We start from the raw sequence: 21,031 nt of genomic DNA, 5'->3' as shown, positions 1-21,031 counted from the left end.
TCTTGTCAATCCAATCACATATACATTTTAAGTAGTTTTTCCGTGCAGATAACACAGGGCATCTTTCTTATAATCAACAGCAACATGAATTTGCTCTTAACAATCCATAATCTCATGGAGTCTGTGCTCTAAACAGTCTGAAATCCAAAGCATGTCATGGCTAAAGCCTTTCTGTGTTCTAAAATGGAGTCTCAGCTCTCAGCGATCCCAGATCTGATCATGTGGTCTGCAGCACCTCCCACAACCTCAAGAAACATAGAGTAAAGGGAAAGCTGCATACCAAAACATACATATACAATATAGTAAGCAAACAGAATCATATACAAGCAAATTATTAATGGAGACTTGAAGAAGGTTGCTATTTCCAACAGCAATTGCCTTTGTCTTCCCCCAAAGGCTGAGAGAAAGTAACATTCAAAGGCCACCCAGTGGGGATTCAAATTCTGATTGCACAAGATGTAGACTAGACTGTATCAAGGGGAGAATAGTGTCTAGATCAAGAAAAGTAATAGCTCCATTAGCTTCTGCTTTGGTCAGACCTCACCTGGAATTACACTGTGTCCAGTTCTGAGACTCACAATTCAAGAAGCATATTGACAAGCTGGAAGATGTCCAGTGGAGGGTGAACAAAATGATCAAAGCTTTGTAAATCAAGCCCTATGAGGAACAGCCTTGGGAGCTGGATATGTTTAGTATGGAGAAAAGAAGGAGAAAAGGAAAGAAGAAGCCCATTATTGACTGTAAGATGAAGATGCAGAGTCTGTGGTCTGAAGCTCATATGCCCCAACTCATTTTTCCCACGTGGTCATGGGGTTGGGGGTTGAGGCAGAGGTATGTCTGCCTTGCCTTGAGGCCATAAATGTTTCGTCTCCCTGCATCCAAGAAGTGATCCTGCCCCATTTTCCACCTGGCTTGCAGCAAGAGCGTCTTTCACCTTTTTTTGTTGGATATAAAATCCATTTTGACCACTTAAATGGTGTTATGTATTTTGTAAGCTGTTATGCAAGACTTTGAGTTGAGTTTTAAATTTTTAAAAGCAAGAGTGTAATTTTGTCATCTTGTAATGGTGAGTGTGAGATCTGCTTTTAATGGTTGGTCTTTTCTTTTCCTTTTGAACAAAATCCTATTTATAACATGAGGGGAGTTTTAAATGCTCACAACACATATCTCCCACCAGCAGCATCTTAACCCACCCTCCAACATACATACTGTCAGAGTTTGGGAGGTTTCTGGACTGCTATTCTCAGGCTACATCTACACTTCAGGATTAATTCAGTTTGACTGCTACGATTCAGTGCAAAGGAATCCTGGGAGGCCTTTGGCAGAGAAGGCTAAAGATGGGTTGCTGTGAGTTATCTGGGCTGTTTAGCCATGTTCCAGAAGCATTCTCTCCTACATTTTGCCCACCTCTATGGGAGACATCCACAGAGGTTGTGATGTCTGTTGGAAACTAGGCAAGTGGGGTTTATATATCTGTGGAAGGTCCAGGGTGGGAGAAAGAACTCTTGTCTGTTTGAGGCAAGTGTGAATGTTGCAAATGATCAGCTAGATTAGCATTAGCAGATTCAAAGCTTGTCTTCTTCCTGCCTGTTGGGAGGCGATTAGCCGGTCTTGATTGTTTCTTGTCTCAAATTCCCCCGTTTTTTAGTGTTGTTCTTTATTTACTGTCCTGATTTTAGAGGTTTATTTTAATATTGGTAGCCAGATTTTGTTCATTTTCATGGTTTCTGTTGAAATTGTCCATACGCTTATGGATTTCAATGGCTTTTTTGTGTAGTCTGACATAGTGGTTGTTAAGAGTAGTCCAGCATTTCTGTGCTCTCAAATAATATTCTGTTGGTTCCTCAAGTGATCTGCTATGGCTGACCTCTCTGGCTGAGTGAGTCTGCAGTGCCTTTCCTGTTCCTTGATTCGTGTCTGGGCAATGTTGCTGCATTTGGTGGTCCCTCTGTAGACTTGTCCACAGCTGCATGGTATACAGTAGACTTCTGCAGAGGTGAGAGGATCCCTCTTGTCCTTTGTTGAATGAAGCATTTGTTGGATTTTTTAGTGGGTCTGTAGATAGTTTGCAGGAGTCTACCGTATACCATGCAGCTGTGGACAGGCCTCTGAGGATGCCTGCCATAGATGTGGGTGAAATGCCAAGAGAAAATGCTTCTGAAAGATGGCCATACAGCCCGGAAAACTCACAGCAGCCCTGTGATTCCATCCATGAAAGCCTTTGATGACACATTGAAGGCTAAAGACTTTGTAAAACTGCAACTCCAATGGTTTGCAGCATTGAGCCATAGCAGTTAAATTTGTGCCAAACTGTATTAATGAGACTATTTCAGGATCTGAGATTTCATCACCGAAACCTGAGACTTTGGGATGAAGCATTGTGATGCTACAGGAAATGGGCTCTGGCGAAGTTCCAACAGGCATCACCTTCTGATGCCATTCATGATACATTATGCATCACAGATGGACAGAGGATGGCATTAAAAACATCAAGTCTAATAAACTAGGGACATATTTATGTGAGTGATATTTAAAGCAGCCCCCATTGCCCTCAGATTCCTTTCCTTTAAGGCCAAAAACTCAGTGCCAAGCATTGAGATCTGGGAATCCTGGGCCAGATCCAATCTCTTCCTCTGTCCGCCTCTTTCTGTTCTGTAGTTTGCTCTCTTGGGATATTTCAATAAACTAGTTCCTATATGTATTAAAACACTCATGGACTGCAACTTTGGGTACAAGCTGGTTTAGCATCACACCAGTATCATACACATATGTTTCATGAACAAAACAATTTATCAGAAACTTCCATTGACTGACTTCTGCTTCCTTAAGACTAAGAAAACAAAAGACTTAGAAACCAAGTGATGCTCCACATATTGTTGGACTGCATCTTCCATCAGCTCTAGCTGGCATAGCCAGTGGAAAAGAATGATAGAACCAACAGTCCAATAGTCTCTGAAGCATTCCAAGATGCTCATCCCAAACTTTAAGAGACTTCTGCAAATGGAGCCTCCACCATGTGCTGGACTGGGAGTCCCATCTTTCCCAGAAACCATCATGATGGGAATTGTAGCCCAACACATCTAGAGAGGACAAGTTGCCAGTGTTGTGTTTTGAGCATTGTACTATGCCTGGAGCCCATAGTTAGAATCACCATTTGGTCATGAAACCCACTGGGTGACCTTTGCCAAGTCACACACTCTCAACCTCAGAGAATGGCAATGGCAAATTTCTTCTACACAAATCTTGTGAAGGAAACTTTGGGGACAGTATAGGTGCCTTGTGTGAAAGCATACAACACCTGGAGGTTATTCGTTTGGGAAGCCTGCATCTCAACTTCTTGCCAGGCTGGGATACGGAAAGCCTTTTGGAAATAATGAAGCATTTATGTATATTGTGGAAACTCCGAGTTGGAGAAATGTAGATGTCTAAACGTTAAATGACATCTACATTTCTCCAATTTGGAGTTTCCACAATATACATAAATGCTTCATTATTTCCATTGTTTATCTATACTGTTACATTTGGTTAGAAATTCCTAACCACTGCAAACAAAGCCTAGGAATACCCCCTACAGCGAGGCCTCTGCCTTCCTCTTGTCTCCGGCCATTATGTGAGGAGCTGGTGCCTGCGACCAACATCATCATCAACCATTGCTTCAGTAGCCAAGCATGCAGCAGTTGGCCATTCCTTGTGTGGTCTCCATTCAAGTCTGACTTGCCCGACCGGACTTGGCTGCCTTGAGCTGACTGAACCAGATCTGCAGTGCTGTTTTATTTTTATTTTCTGCCAAAAGTGAACTTGGAGGAGATGCTGGGTTGGGAAAAGAGGAAAAATACAATACCTTTTCCTCCCTCACTTTGGATTTTTTTTGCTTTGTGTGAAAAAAATCCATTTATGTCTTCCACATTGCAAAGCAATTCCCCACTGGAGGAAAAATATGCTCATGAAAATAGCCTGCCAATGATAGAAACTTAGAAGTAACTTTTCCTGACCTCTTGCCCTCCAGATATGGTGGAAGTGGAAATTCCTGAAATCTCGTAGTAGACTGGAAATAAAAGATTATGCAGTCTGGTATATGCAGTCTAGGCTGGCTTAGAAAATAATCATCATCATCATCATCATAAACTTTATTTATATACTTACTTGCTTACGCGATCTCTCATAGCCTGGGATGATGGCCTTCCAAGTGTAGTGTCTTGGTGGTGGATGGGTAGGTGACTGTGGAGACATATTCTTGACCGGCATGTTCTTCCGCAGTGAGGACATCGGTTTCCAGTTGAAATGGTCAGGGTTTCCTGGTCAGGGTTGGCTTGACGTGCCTTCTTCTTGGCACGTTTCTCCCTTAAGCCCTCCATTTGTGCCTCTTTGAATTCTGCATCACTGCTGGTCACAGCTGACCTCCAATTAGAGCGCTCAAGGGCCAGGGCTTCCCAGTTCTCGGTGTCTATGCCACAGTTTTTAAAGCTGGCTTTAAGCCCATCTTTAACTCTTTCTTCCTGTCCACCAACATTTTAAAGCTGCTTTGGGAGACGGTGATTGGGCATTCAGACAACATGGCCAGTCCAGCGGAGTTGATGGCGTAGGAGCATCACTTCAATGCTAGTAGTCTTTGCTTCTTCCAGCACGCTGACGTTTGTCCACCTGTCTTCGCAAGAGATTTGCAGGCTTTATTTATATACTGCCCTATCTCCCCAGGAGGACTCAGGGTGGTTTCCAACATAAGGCAAAACACTGAATTGCCAAAAGGAGATCATACAATAAAATTAAACATCATAAAACATACAATCCTGTTAAAACAATAACAAAATTTAAAATCCAGTTTCAGTCTGCTCCATCAGGCGCGTTCAAGATCCCAATGGCCAGAGTTTCAGAATGGACATGGCCAACTATGAAGGGCTAGGCAGTGCGACAGAGAAAAGGGTTGGAGAAGCATTGGCCTCCTCCAAATATTTCAGGCATCATCTGTCTGAACACCTAGATGGCATGTTCAACTATAAGGAATGAAAGGACATATAGTACAAAACATTTGGACAAACATTCCCCTCTCATGGTTCTGAAAGTGATTAGGCACTCATCCTGAAGTAGTAATCCTTCTTCTCACAAATGATACAAGAGCCCTGTTCTCCTTTACTTCTAATTTCTCTTTCTCTTGTCCTCCCATAAAGAGAATAGAATAATAGAATCATGAAACTGGAAGAGATACCAAAGGAAATTCAGTCCAACCTCATTTTGCCAAGCAATCCAAGGACCCTCGACAGATGGCCGTCCAGTATCTGTTTAAACACCTCTAGACAAGAAGACTCCACCATATGCTGAGGCAACCTATTCTAATATTAAGTAGCTTTTACTGTCAGGAGTCCCCCCCCCCCTAATATTCATGTGGAATCTTTTATTCTGCAGCTTGAATCCATCACGCAGTGTCCTGGTCTCTAGAGCATCCAAAAACCCAGGATCCATCTTCAATATGACAACCTTTCAAGTATTTAATCATGGCTAACATGTCTTCTCTTAATCTCATCATCTCCAGGCTCTTCATACCAAACTCCCTGAGCCCCTTCTCATAGGAAATGGTTCCTTGACCTTTGATGATTTTCATCGCCCTCCACTAATTTAGCTTTGTGACTGTCACATTGGTAACGCTCTGGGCAGAAGCTATTTTTCTTCTGCCGTTGCCACAGCCCAAGCCATAACTTGGAAAAGTTCCTCTTTTGATCTTTTTGGGTGGACAGGGGCAATGCCATTCCTAGAATTCCCCAAAGAGCATGACTTGTCTTGCGGCCATAAAAGCAGAGCAATTGCAGGATCCCAATCCATCTTGGTCAGAGCTCTGTCTTCTTGACTTACCTCCAACAGCAATTGATAACATTGAGAAGGCTGCCCCCTGCTGGCCCAGGCAGGCATAACAAAGCAAGAATTGTCTGTCATGACAATCTCGGTTGGCATAGTAAAGGCAAAGATTCCCCCCCCCCCCCCCGCATTAAGTCTAGTTGTGTCCGACTGGGTGTTGATGCTCCATCTCCATTTCCAAGCCAAAGAGCCGGTGTTGTCCATAGACACCTGCAAGGTCATGTGACCGGCATGACTGCATGGAGCTGTGTTACCTTCCTGTGAAGTGGTACCTATTGATCTATTCACATTTGCATGTTTTCGAACTGCTAGATTGACAGAAGCTGGGGCCAACAGCAGGAGCTCACCCCACTCCCCGGATTCAAACCGCCAACCTTTCGGTCAGCAAATTCAACAGCTCAGAGGTTTAACCTGCTGCGCCACTGGGGCTAGCATAGGAAGTATGAATTGCACAATTCCTAGACCTGTTTTAGGAATTTAGCCAAAATAAATGTCAACCAGTTTGGGGTTGTTTTGGTCCTGTACAGCAACATCACGACAGTGGAGGTTTTCAGTATTTCAACATCACAGAAAAGTCTTGAAGACAAGAGGTTATTGTTTGGTAGGAAGTATATTCTGCCGCCAGGAATTGTGTTTTAATGTGGCATGAGCAGGAACCTCAGGTGTATTTGGAGGCATGTGGGGCCAGATTGGGGGAGCGCTGACCACAAGAAGGGCCAGGAGATACCGCAGGCATGAGGCTGTTAGGAAGTGTAGGAGTTGAAGTCCAAAACACCTGGAGGGTCCAAGTTTGATCATGTCTGGGCTACTGTGCTGCCGTAAGACCACAGGCTCCTCAGTCAATGAAGGGCCAGTTGGTATTGCAACTCCCACCACTTTTGATTATCTGCCCTGTGGACTGGGGATAATGGGAACTGCAACTCAACAGCACTTATGGCTCTGAGGTTGGGGAAAGGTTAAAGGACATTGTATCCAAAAGCTTTGTATCTGAATCTGACCACACCCCTCTCCTAACTAGAGCAAACTGCAGCCTTCCAGATGTTACTATGTCACAACTCCCATGTACTGTAGTCTTAATATCTAATGATGAGGAACACAGGAGCTATCGTCCAGCATTTAGAGGTCCACATAAAAAGACAGATTCTGCCTGCCGGCCTTCACTTTAACATGTGTGATTTAAAACAATTTAAAATAACATATATCCTCATGTATGAGTTGAGTCATGTCTAAGCCAAGGGCAGGTTTCTGGGTCAAAATTATGGATTTTGATATGACCCATGGGTAAGCATTTCTCGTAGAGACGGAAAAGTATCAATATCAACTCAGGGGTAAAACTACCTCTGGGCTGCCACCATAATTTTCCCACCCAGGCATTCACTTTACTCAGAGAAGAGAATTGTTCCTTTTTTGGTAAGAGTTAAAGTACAGTACATAAATAGACCAGTGGATAAATTGTCCCAGTTTTTTGGGGTTGGTTTTTTGACTAAAATTTTCTAGGCTTCTACATAAGGATATAGGGCAATTCCAACCGCAGCATACACAATTAGGCACAAAGGTTTTGAGAGGAAATGTTTGATTGGGTCCAATATGGTATCAGCATTGGTGATACCATGTCAGGCCTTGCACAGCCAGGATGCCACCACAGAGAAGGCCCTCTCCCATGTCTTACAATGTATTGTCCTTACTGGTAGGATGTAGAAGACACCTGATATAATATACTTCAGTTTTCAGGCAAACCTTTATGGTGAGAAGCACTTCTCAAATATCATGGTCCCAAGCCATTTAGAGCTGCAGATGTTATCAAGTGCAGTCTCTCTTACAAGATCCTACAGTAAGCTATTCAGGAACGTATGCATGTGCCTCCAAGTCGCCTATTTACTTATTACTATCCCATTAATTTCACAAAAATTTCTAAGGCAAGAAATACTGAATTTTCCCTATTCCTTCCTCTGAAATATAGCCTACAGCACCTGGTATTTGTTGGAAAGTTCCCATCCAAGAATTGACCTGGGCTGACCCTACAGATCAGACAGAACCTGGTTCTTTTAGGATACAATTGATTCCCCTCCAAAAAAAAAAGGCAAAACTACTGCTAAATTCTCTTGTGCAGATTTTATGACTCTGTATGTGAACAAGTCAATTTTCCTTATGCCAGTTCTGTACTTCCCAGTGGAACTACTATAAAAGCTCCTGTTGGTTTGCAACCTGTAGATCAGACACATTCGTTCTCTAATTTTAACAGTGCTGCTGTTCTTTGGCTTATACGAGAGGTCCATATCTTGAACCAGGACATGATGACAATAACACAGGAGATGGACAAAGTAATTCCCACAGCTTGAATCTGGATCAACAGGAAGCCACTGGCCTCGAGGTAACCTTATTTTCTGGTATGTGGTCTTGAGTTGCCACAAACAGAATTAAACCCAATATGCAGCAAAACAGGTGGGACCAGCCCCACAAGGCATTTCCAGGGTCATCTAGGCCAAGGCACTATTTTCCACTGCAAGATTTCTGATAAAAGTACTATTACTGCCCATGACTTCACAACACAGCCTCCGGCAGCTATAGGTTTATCCAACTGTTTTGAACAACATTGACAATGGTGGCAGTTGTCACCTTCATCCTGCCGTAAAGCAAGAGTAGGCAATCTCTAGCCCTCCAAATGTTGACAAACTGCAGCTCCTAACAATCCCTAGCATACTGCCTAGGGGGAGTTACAAACCAGCAACAAATTTCCCATGTGACAACAGATGCTGAAAGAAAATGCAGTCTACTGCTCCCATTGCCATGTAGCCATCATCCATGTCAGCTAACGGTTCAGAAACTGCTTTTCTATGTATTGGGCAACAATGTATCCTATTCCTAAGCATGGAAAAATTAACTTTTTGTATCATGTTATGTATATGCCTTCAGGAGCCCCCAATGGCGTAGTGAGTTAAAGCCTTGTGACTTGAAGGTTGGGTTGCTGACCTGAAGGCTGCCAGGTTCGAATCCAACCCAGGGAAAGCGCAGATGAGCTCCCTCTATAAGCTCCAGCTCCATGCGGAGACATGAGAGAAGCCTCCCACAAGGATGGTAAAACATCAAAACATCCGGGTGTCCCCTGGGCAACGGCCTTGCAGACGGCCAATTCTCTCACACCAGAAGCAACTTGCAATTTCTCAAGTCGCTCCTGACACGAAAAAAATGCCTTCAGGTCACCTGTTAACTTACGGTGATCTCATGAATTTCATTTTCTTCGGCAAGGAATGGTTCTCCATTTATTTTATTTTATTTTTTTGAAATCAGGCCTTTAGCACCTGGGATACTTTGGTTTCTCATCCAAAGATTAGCCGAAGTCACTCTTCCAACTTTCCAAGAGCAGACTACATCTGGTTTGTTCAAGGTATTGCAACTCCTCAATCCCATAATGGATAGGGAATTCTGCAAACCCAAAAAGTGGTCTTTAAAATTCTGGTGGATTAACTATCTGAATATTCATCATCTTCATTTCTGTTAAGTCTCCTATATGATTGAATTATCATAGAAATTTTTTTACTATGGGGTAGAAATTTAAGGCACTTCCTTATGCAGAGAAAATCAATTATTTTTCTTTAATACAATGGAGCTATCAGTCAAGTAATTTGACTGAATATACTTGATAGGACAAACTATATTAGTGTAGTGGGTTGATGTGAGTTTTCCGGGCTGTATGGCCATGTTCCAGAAGCATTCTCTCCTGACGTCTCACCCACATCTATGACCTCAAGAGGTTGTGAAGTCTGTTGGAAACTAGGCAAGGGGAGTTTATCTATCTGTGGAAAGTCCAGGGTGGAAACAAGAACAATTGTCTGTTTGAGCCAAGTGTGAACATTGCAATTGATCGCCTTTATTAGCATTTAATGGCCTTGCAGATTTAAAGCCTGGCTGTTTCTTGCCTGGGGGAATCCTTTGTTGGGAGGTGTTAGCTGGCCCTGGTTGTTTTATCTCTGAAATTCCTGTTTTCAGAGTGTTATTTACTGTCCTGATTTTAAGTTTTTTATACTGGTAGCCAGATTTTATTCATTTTCATGGTTTCCTCTTTTCTGTTGAAATTGTCCACAGGCTTGTGGATTTCAGTGGCTTCTCTGTGTAGTCTCACATGGTGGTTGTTAGATTGGCCCAGCATTTCTGTGTTCTCAAGTAATATTCTGTGGCCAGGTTGGTTCTCTTACTTCTCTGGTTGAGTTAGTCTGCAGTGCCTTTCATGTTCCTTGATTTGTGTTTGGGCAATGCTGCTGTGTTTGGTGGTCCCTATGTAAACTTGTCCACAGCTGCATAGTATACAGTAGACTCCTGCAGTTGTTAGAGGATCCCTCTTGTCCTTTGCTGAACATAACATTTGTTGGATTTTCGTAGTGGGTCTATATTAAATATTAGTTTAGATTTATCAGTCTGATTATCCTCCCTTTTTGTTTTGCAGTCCTGAAACAGTTAAAGTGAACTAACTAGTAACTAAAAAGAACAGGTTCTACAGGTGAGATTAGCAGCCAACCACATTTAAGTGATTTTTCTTCAATAAATGGAGCCCTTTGAATAAGTCTTTTATTAGCTGGTCTTATATAAAACAGAGACCCTTAGACCATGAAATGTGAAGGGAACCCATGCTCAAATGGCGCTTGACCTGAGCTGAAAATGGGTTAACATTGGTTCCCAACCTTTTTCTGGCCATGCCCATCAAAGCATCTCTAAAATCTGGATCACTTCCCCCCCCCCTCCAATAACATATAGTTCTTATTATCCAAAAAAGTGAATTCCTATTTATTCACGTGGAGAAAGCCTAAAAGGTCTAAACAAGCTTCTAAAGAACATTGCATCCAGGAAAGAAACAAAAGAACCCTGGACATTCTGGATTTAACGTTAAAAATGTGTATGTCACAGTTTTTATATACTGTATATGAGGCCCCTAGAACCATAAAAATGCAATGTTCTCGATTGCCCCCCCCCCCCTAAAAATCAAATTCCCCCCTTATTGGGCACGGGCCCCACAATGGGAACCAGGAGGTTAACCTCTTAGAAAGCAGTTATTTAAGACCAGGGCCAAGAAATTTCCTTCAGCAACAATTGCACTCTGTGCATGCAATGGTCCAATATGCAGTTCTTCACACTCTTACAAGGCAACCTTGCTTTCAAATGTTTAAGCAGCTACTATGCAGTAAATAGGCCATTCAGTTTCACCTTTAGACAGACCAGAAACTCAAATCTACCAAGTGCCAAAGTTCAAGGAAAACATAACTAAATGGAATGAGGCTTCCAAGCCAATTATTTTCAAGTTATTTGCAAACTGATGGAAACTTTCAACACTTTTGTCACCTAGTTGGAATGGATAAATACTGTAGCCATTTGAACATGCAGATCAGACCTCAACAGCATCCCCCTCAGGTGTATTAATTCCCTGGTAAATAGTATTCAAAGGTATGCATTTATCACAAATATTGGAGAAATATACATCATAGGAGTCATTATGACTAATGGTTCCCAAACTTTTTCAGTGATGGAACCCTGCAGAAAACTTTTTTCTCTATTCCTGATTTGTTTAATCAAAGAATCATAAAATCCTAAAGCTGGAAGGTACCCCTAAAGGGCTTTCAGTCCAGCCCTATTTGCCAATGGAAGAAAATGCAATTCAAGCTCTCCTCACAGATGGTCATCCCTCCACCACACTCCCAATATATATTCCAGATATGTTTTAGTAATTCAAATGCACCCCCCAATTTTCTATATGTCTACTTTTTAGTAGATATTCCAGATGTCTTCTATCTCAAAAACTGCACGAGAAGAAAAATAAAACACTGAAATCAAGTGTGAAAAATTCACTCTAAAGATGTTGAAATGTGTAGCCAGTTAACTACATACCTGATAGTAATTATTATAGCACAAAATAGCTATTAGAGACTGTAAATCAAAGTTCGGCTCATATGAATTTATTTTAAAATCCATTTTAAATTTAAATTTTTTGCAGAGCCCCTACAATGTTTTCTGGAACCCTAGGGTTCTGTGAAATATAGTTTAAGAACCATTGATCATATGGCAATCATCAGGCCACTTGCAACCTTCTGTTGTCATGATCCTTCAAATGTTTTCCAACTTATGGCAACCATTAGGTGAGCCTATCATGGTTTCTTAACAAGATTTGAGATGATGTTTGCCGTTGCCTTTCCAAAGGTGGAGAGAGTGGAACTAGCCCAAAATCCTCCATTGCCTTCTGCAATGGATTTGAACCTGGGTCTCCACCCTGCTAGTCCAACACCCTAGCCATCACACCACACTTTATTCTAGCCCCCATTAAGGTCATCAAAATTGATGTTATCCCATGGCAACAAGTTACAATTACACAAAAAAGTTGCAAATGGTTTAATGAGCTATCTAGTTTTGCTAACCATTTTGACTCAGAAATAAATCTAAATAAATAACCCTGCAAATGGAGAATATTTCATTAGGCCTTACATTGCAGGCTTGCCATCTTGGGAATAACTGAGGCTGGAAACTGTCGAAGAAAGTTTTTAAACTTGAGCAAGGTGGTGCTGTGTTTTACATAGTGTAACAGGTTTTGAACGGTTTAACTATGTATCTTTAAGAAGTCCTGTGTTTAATTCAGTTTTAATGTTGGTATGCTTTAGAATTTTAATTTACATATTGCATGATTTCTAGTGTGGGCTGTTTTGAGGTATAAGATGAAGTGGGATATAAATACATATAACAGCAACAACCTTTCAAGTGGTAAGTGTCCTTCATGTGCGGTGAGTGGTTGCAGAGACAGTGATTTCAAATCAAGTCCATCTTTTTGAAACACCCTGAACAAGAGTATGTTTTGTGGTTCTAATGTAAGACACTGGTAGGATTTTGCCTTCAAAGATAATCTAGATATATCTAAGGATATTTGCATTCTTACATACATACATTCTGACAAATATGTATTACTGCAACCTGACGTGCTTCAGATTATATGGATTAGAAAAACCATAATCCCCACCCAAAGGCTGTTGTGACTCGGGTTTATGGAAGTTCTAAATAGCATCCCTGCACTAAGCAGCCATATGCCCTCTCCTCTTTGCCAGGTCTACAATCACATCTGCTCAGATCACTCCCAAAGTAGCAAAAGACTATTGGTAGGGGGAAAATAGGCATTGTTCCCTTCTATTTTGTAAAGAGCGGAAAGAAGACTTCTTTCCTAGTTATCAAGGAAAACTATATAGAAGTTCAATGTGTGTGTCCATAAGTATCCATAATGCTCATCTAAGACAACAAAATGAGTGAAATAATCATAAGCCTTTCCTCTTTTTCCAGATTATGAGAAGCTGATTTGAATAGCTTCTAATATCCCTGCATAGCTGCTTGGTAAAATAATTGTTCAAAAAGCACCTCAGAGTTGGAAGAGTCCTATCCAATAAAGAAGACATACTTTTAGGACCCTTTGGTTCTCTCAAAATGTTCTTCTTTAGGCAGATAACCAATCTGTTCTTTTTAAAAAAACACATATCCCCATAGCACCTATGCTGCCCCCTGCCAGCCATGATACTGCAGACACCTATTGGACTCCCACTTGAACCTCCAACTTTGGGGCCCACATTTCTCCAACTGAACCAAAACAGTACACACCCCGACCATTGACTCATCTTTCAAAACTCAACTGCTTGGGAGAATGCAGCTCAGAAAACATAAGCATCCATCTCAAGAGATACTGCACTTCAGCCATAGCCATAATTTGAGGAAATAAGTTGCAGCCCACCAAAAAAGAAAACAGTATGAAAACCAATGATTTATTTGCTTTGATCTTCCAAGTGTGAGCTCTTAACGGTTGGACTTGGCCACACGTTCCAACTCGTCCTTCTTCTTGATAGCATAGGAGTTAGATGAACCCTAGAAATCAGAAGGAACTGTGAGACTCTTCCTCAAAGACAAATTCCCAAAGGTTACCTTTGGTGATCTGATCAAAGATTTCCCCCCAAATTTCAGAAATATGTTTGCACCAAACTCCAGTTCTGAACAGGATTAGCACTTCAGCACTAATTTTGAAAGCCCTGTTGCTGCCCTTTCTGTGTAAGGACTTTCCCTACATTAAATAAGGCCAAAATTAGTTACTCATGAAGCCCTAGTAAAGGTAAAAGCTTTCCCCTGACATTAAGTCTAGTCATGTCCAACTCTGGGGGGCGGTGCTCATTTCCAATTCTAAGCTGAAAAGCCGGTGTTGTCCATAGACGCTTCCAAGGTTCATAGAGCGGCGTTACTTTCCCATCGGAGTGGTACCTATTGATCGACTCCCATTTACATGTTTTCAAACTGCTAGGTTGGCAAAAGCTGGGGCTAACAGCAGGAGCTCACCCTGCTTTCCCGGATTTGAGCCACCAACATTTCAGTCAGAAAGTTCAGCAGCTCAGCAGTTTAACCCACTATGCTACCAGGAGCTCCCTAGTACCCTTTAATATCTAACCATTGAGATTTCCCCAGATGCCAGTGTTGCCCAAACCCAAAATCTATTCCCCACCAACCTATCCAAGATTATCTTGCTGCTGGTAAATCCTCACCTTAGCAGCATTGATCAGCTCATCTGCGAGGCACTCCGCTATGGTCTTAATATTCCGGAAGGCAGCCTCACGGGCTCCAGTACAGAGCAACCAGATTGCCTACAAGGAGACACACAGAGACCAGTTAGATGACAAGAAGAATCGCTTGGAACAACACTAACTTCCTGTTTTGTAATAGGCCTTACCTGATTGACACGGCGCAGTGGTGACACGTCCACAGCCTGCCTCCTCACTGTGCCAGCTCGGCCAATACGGGTGGAGTCTTCACGAGGACCGCTGTTGATGATGGCATTCACAAGAACTTGCAGTGGGTTCTAAAACCAAGATTACGGCAGATAAAGGTTATACATATATGCTACTCTCGGGAGGAACACACATTTTTTACAATGGTCAATGGCTCCTAAAAACAGTGCTAGAGTCAAACTACAGGTACAATGTCCTTATTAGTTAAATGGGTATTGTCTATATCAGTAAACAGCCACCACTACCACCACCACTGCAGCCAATGGTATTCTGATATGTTGTTGAAGGCTTTCATGGCTGGAATCACAGGGTTGTTGTGTGTTTTCTAGGCCATGTTCCAGAAGTATTCTCTCCTGACGTTTCGCCCACATCTATGGCAGGCATCCTCAGAGGTTGCGTGCCATACAGCCCGGAAAACACACAACAACCCTGGTATTCTGATACTTAACTAAAATTAAAAGTTGGAAATATCCCTACAGACAGTGACACTGTTTTAACCATCACCTATTCTATAGTTGGGTTGCTGTGAGTTTTTCAAGCTGTATGGCCACTGGAACACGGCCATACAGCTCGAAAAACTCACAGCAACCCAGTGATTCCGGCCATGAAAGCCTTCAACAACATATTCTATAGTTATCCCTGCTGTAATTTTAGTGAGGCAGACAGCTATCGAAGTATAAAGATGCATCTAGAAAACAAAGGTCATCTGTTCAAAGGACTGAAAAGCACTGTCTGCTCCTGCCTAAATTCTGTAAACGATATATCAAAGCATACAAATGCCGCTCAAATTATCTCTTCTCCCATAATACAAAACACACATTATGAACAGCAGTGTAGGTTGACACTATAACGTGCACGCAATGGGACACTGCTCCTTAACACAGTAACAAGCCTCAACAGGGGATTTAGACATCCTGCAGTTCAAAATCATAGCTAATGAACAAGGAAGGTACTGAATGATCAATTAATTTCTTGCAATGAACTCTTTCTAAGCTAACATAATACAAGAGAGATGTTGCAAATATAGTACCAGAAATGGCTTTGTGCCATTCTACTGTCATACTCCACATATACCTTGGACCATAATTTCCCAGTTCAAGCTCTGATCCAATGCAGCATGGCAGACTGCATTGTGCAAACTGACTACTTAAAATATCCAGAGTCAAATGAGACATGGCCTGACAGCTCATTAATATTGATCAACAAATGCTTTTTAAAAATTAAGTCTTACAACATGGATTTACGTCCTTTTTACAACACCAGTATTCTATGTATTAGTCCAGGGGTCCCCAAACTAAGGCCCGGGGGCCGGATTTACCTGGCCCCCGCCCTCAGTTTTAGACTTAGGCTCGCCCAAAGTCTGAAATGACTTGAAGGCACAACAACAACAACAATCCTACTGGATTATCTCATTGGCCAGAAGCAGGCCCACACTTATTTATTTATTTACAACATTTATACCCCGCCCTTCTCACCCCAAGGGGACTCAGGGTGGCTTACAAAAATTGGCAAAATTTAATGCCCAAAATACAATCATAAAAACAAAACAATATAAACAGATCTATTAATAACATTGTTAAAACACTTTATAAAAACCTTAAAAACATATATATAATTAATTCACTTCCCACTGAAATCCTGATAAGTTTACAGTATGTTGGTTAAAATTATTTTTATTTTTAAATATTGTATTGTTCTTTCATTTACCAATATTGCAAATGAATAATATGGTAATAATATATTGTGTATACATATAATATTCATAATAATATTGTAATAAAATATAATATTTATTTATTTATTTCAGTATTTCTACCCCGCCCTTCTCACCCAATAGGGGACTCAGGGCGGCTAATAATAATACAATATAATAATAATGTATAATATAATATTACTAATAATATTACGGTATAATGGTATAGTACAACATAGTAATATATAATGTTAATATTGTGCTATGCTAATAATAAAATATATTGTATGTACATACAACTTGTAAGCTGCTCTGAGTCCCCTTTGGGGTGAGAGAGGGTGAGGTATAAATGTAGTAAATAAATAAGTAATTTTTGCTGGGGGGTTTTTTTGCACTACAAATAAGACATGTGCAGTGAGCATAGGAATTTGTTCTTTTTTTTTTTTCAAATGATAATTCGGCCCCTCAACAATCTGAGGGACCATGAATCGGCCCTCCACTTAAAAAGTTTTAGGACCCCTGTATTAGTCCATTCACAACCATGGTATTGGTACCTCTGTCAAACAAATCTAGCTAATTTGTTTGACAGTGGTATTTGTCAAACATTTACTTGAGATTATTGGGTGTGACCTTTCTAGCTTTCCTTTTCAAAGCTGACTGGGGTCCACGGTATTAATGTCTCCTCAAAATAAAACTACTCAACTTTAGGTGAACTTAGAATTAGTATTAATGAAGAACAATACTGTACTTCGTTAAGAAAGGTGGAATACTTCATTTTCTATGCTGCTAAAATATGACATATGTGCTGCTAACATTTGACTCAAGCAGCAATTTCTTCCTTGAGAAGAACATGTTTGCTACCTAGTCAAAGTCTTCTGTTGTTCAATGTGCATAGTTAGCCCTCTATCAACTGTTTGTTTTTCAATAGCTTGGCACTTCTTCTTCCCCTGTTGTTCAAGATCAAAAATCTAGTTCACCAGTTGTCCATCTGATTCACATCAAGTTTCTTTGGCTAAACATGTGCCATTTTTGAAGCTCACCTCTCCTGTGAGTAGATGGATGATCTCAAAGGCATGCTTGATGATGCGCACAGTCATAAGTTTCTTCCCATTGTTGCGTCCATGCATCATCATGGAGTTGGTGAGGCGTTCCACAATGGGGCATTGGGCTTTGCGGAAGCGCTTGGCAGCATATCGACCAGCACTGTGGGGCAAATACTTGGCGTATTTCTCCTTCACAGCAATGTAATCCTGGAGATGCATAAGGAAAAAGCCAGACATCAGAGGATAGCAATCTTAAGAAGCAGATGATACGTACCATTCACGTTCATCTACAACCCCAGGTAGAAGACAACCCTGATCTGCAGCTCTTCCCACAGACTTGTCTCCATTTCTTGAGTTTCCATACCTGCAATGAGATGTCACTGATTTGGACATCATCTGTGCTCCATTTGCCAAAGAGTTTGATATCCGGGGTCTCTGCCACAGCAGGGGCTGTCTCCCACTCAGTCATTCTGCAGAAGGAATAAAGAGCTCTCAGATCCTATATGCACCTAAATCTACTTTCAAAAGCATAGTCATCAATCTCATCTGCTTCCCTTTCTGCATAAGTGATGAAGTGTGTGAAAAGTAGCCCCTTCATCCTTTCCAAATACATTGGAAACAGCAAAATTTGTGAAAATAGATTTTAAGTACCAGATAATTACTCTGGCCCCATATACACTGACCATTTAATGCAATCTGACTCCAGCGTCAAACTGCGGTGGACAACAAACTTCCACAAAAGGTGTGAAAGAAAGCCCTTAATGTGAATCAATGCTTTGTGGTTTCTGTAATCACAATCAGTTTCAAATTGGTTCCAGAATGTCCTATAAACACCAGAACAGCAAAACAATTTTCTTCAATAATAGCTTGAAATGGTTTTAAATAGTCAGTGCAGACAGTCTGGAGCAGTGGTTCCCAAATGTTGATCCTCCCAAAATATCTGATAATTGGCCAAAGTGGTTAAGGCTGCTGGAAGCTGAAGTTCAAAGCACTTGGATGACCAAGGTCTGTGAATCACTGCTCAGGAAGATGTATTTATTACATAGATAGGCTTCAAATTAATTTCTTCTAATGAAGTCTAGCTTAAAACTAAAAAGGCTGCATGTACCCAAGAGCTGCTTATTGAATTTCTGGCCTATTACCTGCACAAATAGAGGTACCAATCAAACAGAAATACCATATACTCATTCATTCAAATCTGGTACTCATTGATAAAGATGGCCCTAGGAAGGTTCATACTTTATTTATGACATTTAGGAGGGATTTGAAGACAAGGCTGTTTAAACAATCTTTTAGCAATGATTAGTCAACACTTCTAATTCTTAAGAAATAGGGCCACACAAAGTAGAGCCCATGACATGCAAGTGTGGAGAAGAACAAACCACAGACCACTTACTACAATACAGCCTGAGCCCCGCCACATGCACAATAGTGGACCTTCTCATAGTGAGGCACCAGAGGCACTCCAAGTGGCCAGCTTCTGGTTAAAAAAAATCTAGTATAATGTCAAGTTTTGTGTTTTTAAAAAATACATTATAACTGTACCCTCAATTTGCTTCTGACACAATAAATAAATAAAATAAAACCACTAATGTGGGCAAAGCCTTTGTTTATATGGATATACAGTAGAGTCTCACTTATCCAACATAAACGGTCCGGCAGAATGTTGGATAAGCGAATATGTTGGATAATAAGGAGGCATTAAGGAAAAGCCTATTAAACATCAAATTAGGTTATGATTTTACAAATGAAGCTCCAAAACATCATATTAGACAACAAATTTGGCAAAAAAGTAGTTCAATATGCAGTAATGCTAAGTAGTAATTACTGTATTTATGAATTTAGCACCAAAATATCACGATATATTGAAAACATTGACTACAAAAATGTGTTGGATAATCCAGAACGTTAGATAAGCTAGTGTTGGATAAGTGAGACTCTACTGTACCTATATTCGGGTAGTAGGGCCCTTTTAACTCAGGAGTGACTGTGTTTTTAACTAATGTTTTATAATTTTTAATTATTAGGCTTATTTACTTGCCTTTTGGCTTATCATGTTTGTTGGAGCCCCCAATGGTGTAGTGGGTTAAAGCCTTGTGAGCTGAAGGTTGGGCTGCTGACCTGAAGGCTGCCAGGTTCAAATCCAACCCAGGGAGAGCGCGGATGAGCACTCTCTATCAGCTCCAGCTCCATGCAGGGACATGAGAAAGGCCTCCCCACAAGGATGGTAAAAACATCCAAACATCCAGGCGTCCCTTGGGCAACGTCCTTGCAGACGGCCAATTCTCTCACACCAGAAGCGACTTGCAGCTTCTCAAGTTGCTCCTGACATGAAAAAAAACTTGGTTCTTATATTCATTTTATGTGTTGTTATTTATTTTATTTTTAATGCATCTTATTGTATTTATTCAGGTTGTGAGCCGCCCCGAGTCCCTTGGGGAGATGGGGCGGGGTACAGATAAAGTTTTTATTATTAAAACCTGGGAGAGACAATGCAGAACCCAAAGCACTTCTGGACCCAGCATTTTGGTTAAGGAGTATTCAAACTGTACAATGTTTAGAGAAGACCATCAAGCCGACATTATTGCCTGTTTAACTCTACTTCCAGGTGAGTTTTTGGGGAGCTGGTACAATTAGATTTGCTCTTTTCCCTTTGAAAGATTATAGAAGTAATAAACTCACAGAAACAACCATTATATTTGGGTGGTGAGGAATATACAGAGAAAACAAAAGAGCACAAAAATCTTAGGAGGCTGTAGAATTACTGCAGGTTGATGCCACTTTAACTGCCATGCCTCAGTACTACGGAATCCAGGTAAACTTGTAGTTTGGTGAGGCACCACCACTCTTCGTCAGAGAAGGCTAAAAACCTTGTAAAAGTACAATTCCTAGGATTCCCTAGTACTGAGCCATGGCAGTTAAAGTGGTATCAAACTGCACTGATTCTACAGTGTGGATGAACCCTCCAACGAAGCGTCCTTGCCCATTTCAGGGGCCTACCAGCCTCCCACTTGCCTCATGCTGCGATAAAAGGCCTCTAGTTCTCCTTCCCCCCCCCCCCTTCCTATCCTTCGCCTATTCCTTAATTCCTTAAGGAGGAGAACTAGAGGCCATTTATCGCAGCATGAGGCGAGTCTCATCCCTCCAGCCCCCTTCCAAGCCCCGGCAAAGGCTCACATGGAGGAAGACTTCGGTTCCCCTCTCGCTTGCTCCGGCGGAAAAGGACCTCGCGCGGGGTTACCCAGAGTCTTATCCACGGGCTAAGAACTTCCGGCGCACTGGTGCGCATGCGCGGCTCTCACGATTTCTTCTTCCCCGCGTTCTAGTTGGCGAATTAGTTTTCGCCAGCTCGCGCGTGCGCAGTTCATACCTGTTCTACTCTCGAACGCGCTCCTCGCGAGGCTTCTATTGTAGTTCGCTGCGCATGCGCACGACTCTCGCGCCCTCCTTTTCAAAATGGCGCTTGGAAGCAGAATGTGAGTGCAGCGGCGCTTCTTTGGCATAAGGACAGTTGTTTTTAAAGGTCGATCTTCGTTCACTATGGGAGCCTATTGACACCTTGGTTTTCATTGTACTGTGCACCCATTTAGTTTCATGCCACGATTATTCAAAGCGTTTTACAAAATTACATTGAGGCGTTGTATCTAAAACAGGCCTAGGCA

The 21,031-nt window shown here is 41.5% G+C and overlaps 1 protein-coding gene and 1 long non-coding RNA gene across 3 annotated transcripts in view; one reads left to right on the top strand and one right to left on the bottom strand.

The window, feature by feature from the left end:
* Positions 1 to 13,604: 13,604 nt before the first annotated feature.
* Positions 13,605 to 20,703, bottom strand: rps5 (ribosomal protein S5). The gene is made up of 6 exons (XM_003217880.4): positions 20,547 to 20,703; positions 17,734 to 17,839; positions 17,367 to 17,576; positions 14,576 to 14,704; positions 14,391 to 14,489; positions 13,605 to 13,725 (listed from the first exon to the last, which is right to left on the bottom strand). Exons 2-6 carry the CDS (start codon positions 17,836 to 17,838, stop codon positions 13,657 to 13,659), a joined length of 612 nt encoding a protein of 203 aa, XP_003217928.1. The 5' UTR covers position 17,839; positions 20,547 to 20,703; the 3' UTR covers positions 13,605 to 13,656.
* A 79-nt stretch (positions 20,704 to 20,782) lies between these two features.
* LOC134297080 (uncharacterized) overlaps positions 20,783 to 21,031 on the top strand; it is a 39,424-nt gene continuing 39,175 nt past the window's right edge. Inside the window, exon 1 of one of the 2 annotated variants that reach the window (XR_010003806.1) lies at positions 20,783 to 20,845. This is a non-coding gene — a long non-coding RNA (uncharacterized LOC134297080). Of the gene's footprint in view, positions 20,893 to 21,031 lie in introns of both variants that reach the window. The other variant, XR_010003807.1, reaches the window with a different exon arrangement.

This window comes from Anolis carolinensis, chromosome 2 (genome assembly GCF_035594765.1).
Source record: "Anolis carolinensis isolate JA03-04 chromosome 2, rAnoCar3.1.pri, whole genome shotgun sequence".
Classification (NCBI taxonomy): domain Eukaryota; kingdom Metazoa; phylum Chordata; class Lepidosauria; order Squamata; family Dactyloidae; genus Anolis; species Anolis carolinensis.
This window is presented reverse-complemented; position numbering and strand designations above follow the sequence as displayed.

Coding starts and splice junctions, on each gene's coding strand:
- rps5 (XM_003217880.4), bottom strand. CDS start 17,838: ATGACTGAGTGGGAGACAGCCCCTGCTGTGGCAGAGACCCCGGATATC. Junction 17,577..17,733: donor TCAGTGACATCTCATTGCAG/GTATGGAAACTC, acceptor ATGCATCTCCAG/GATTACATTGCTGTGAAGGA. Junction 14,490..14,575: donor CACTGCGCCGTGTCAATCAG/GTAAGGCCTATT, acceptor GTCTCCTTGTAG/GCAATCTGGTTGCTCTGTAC.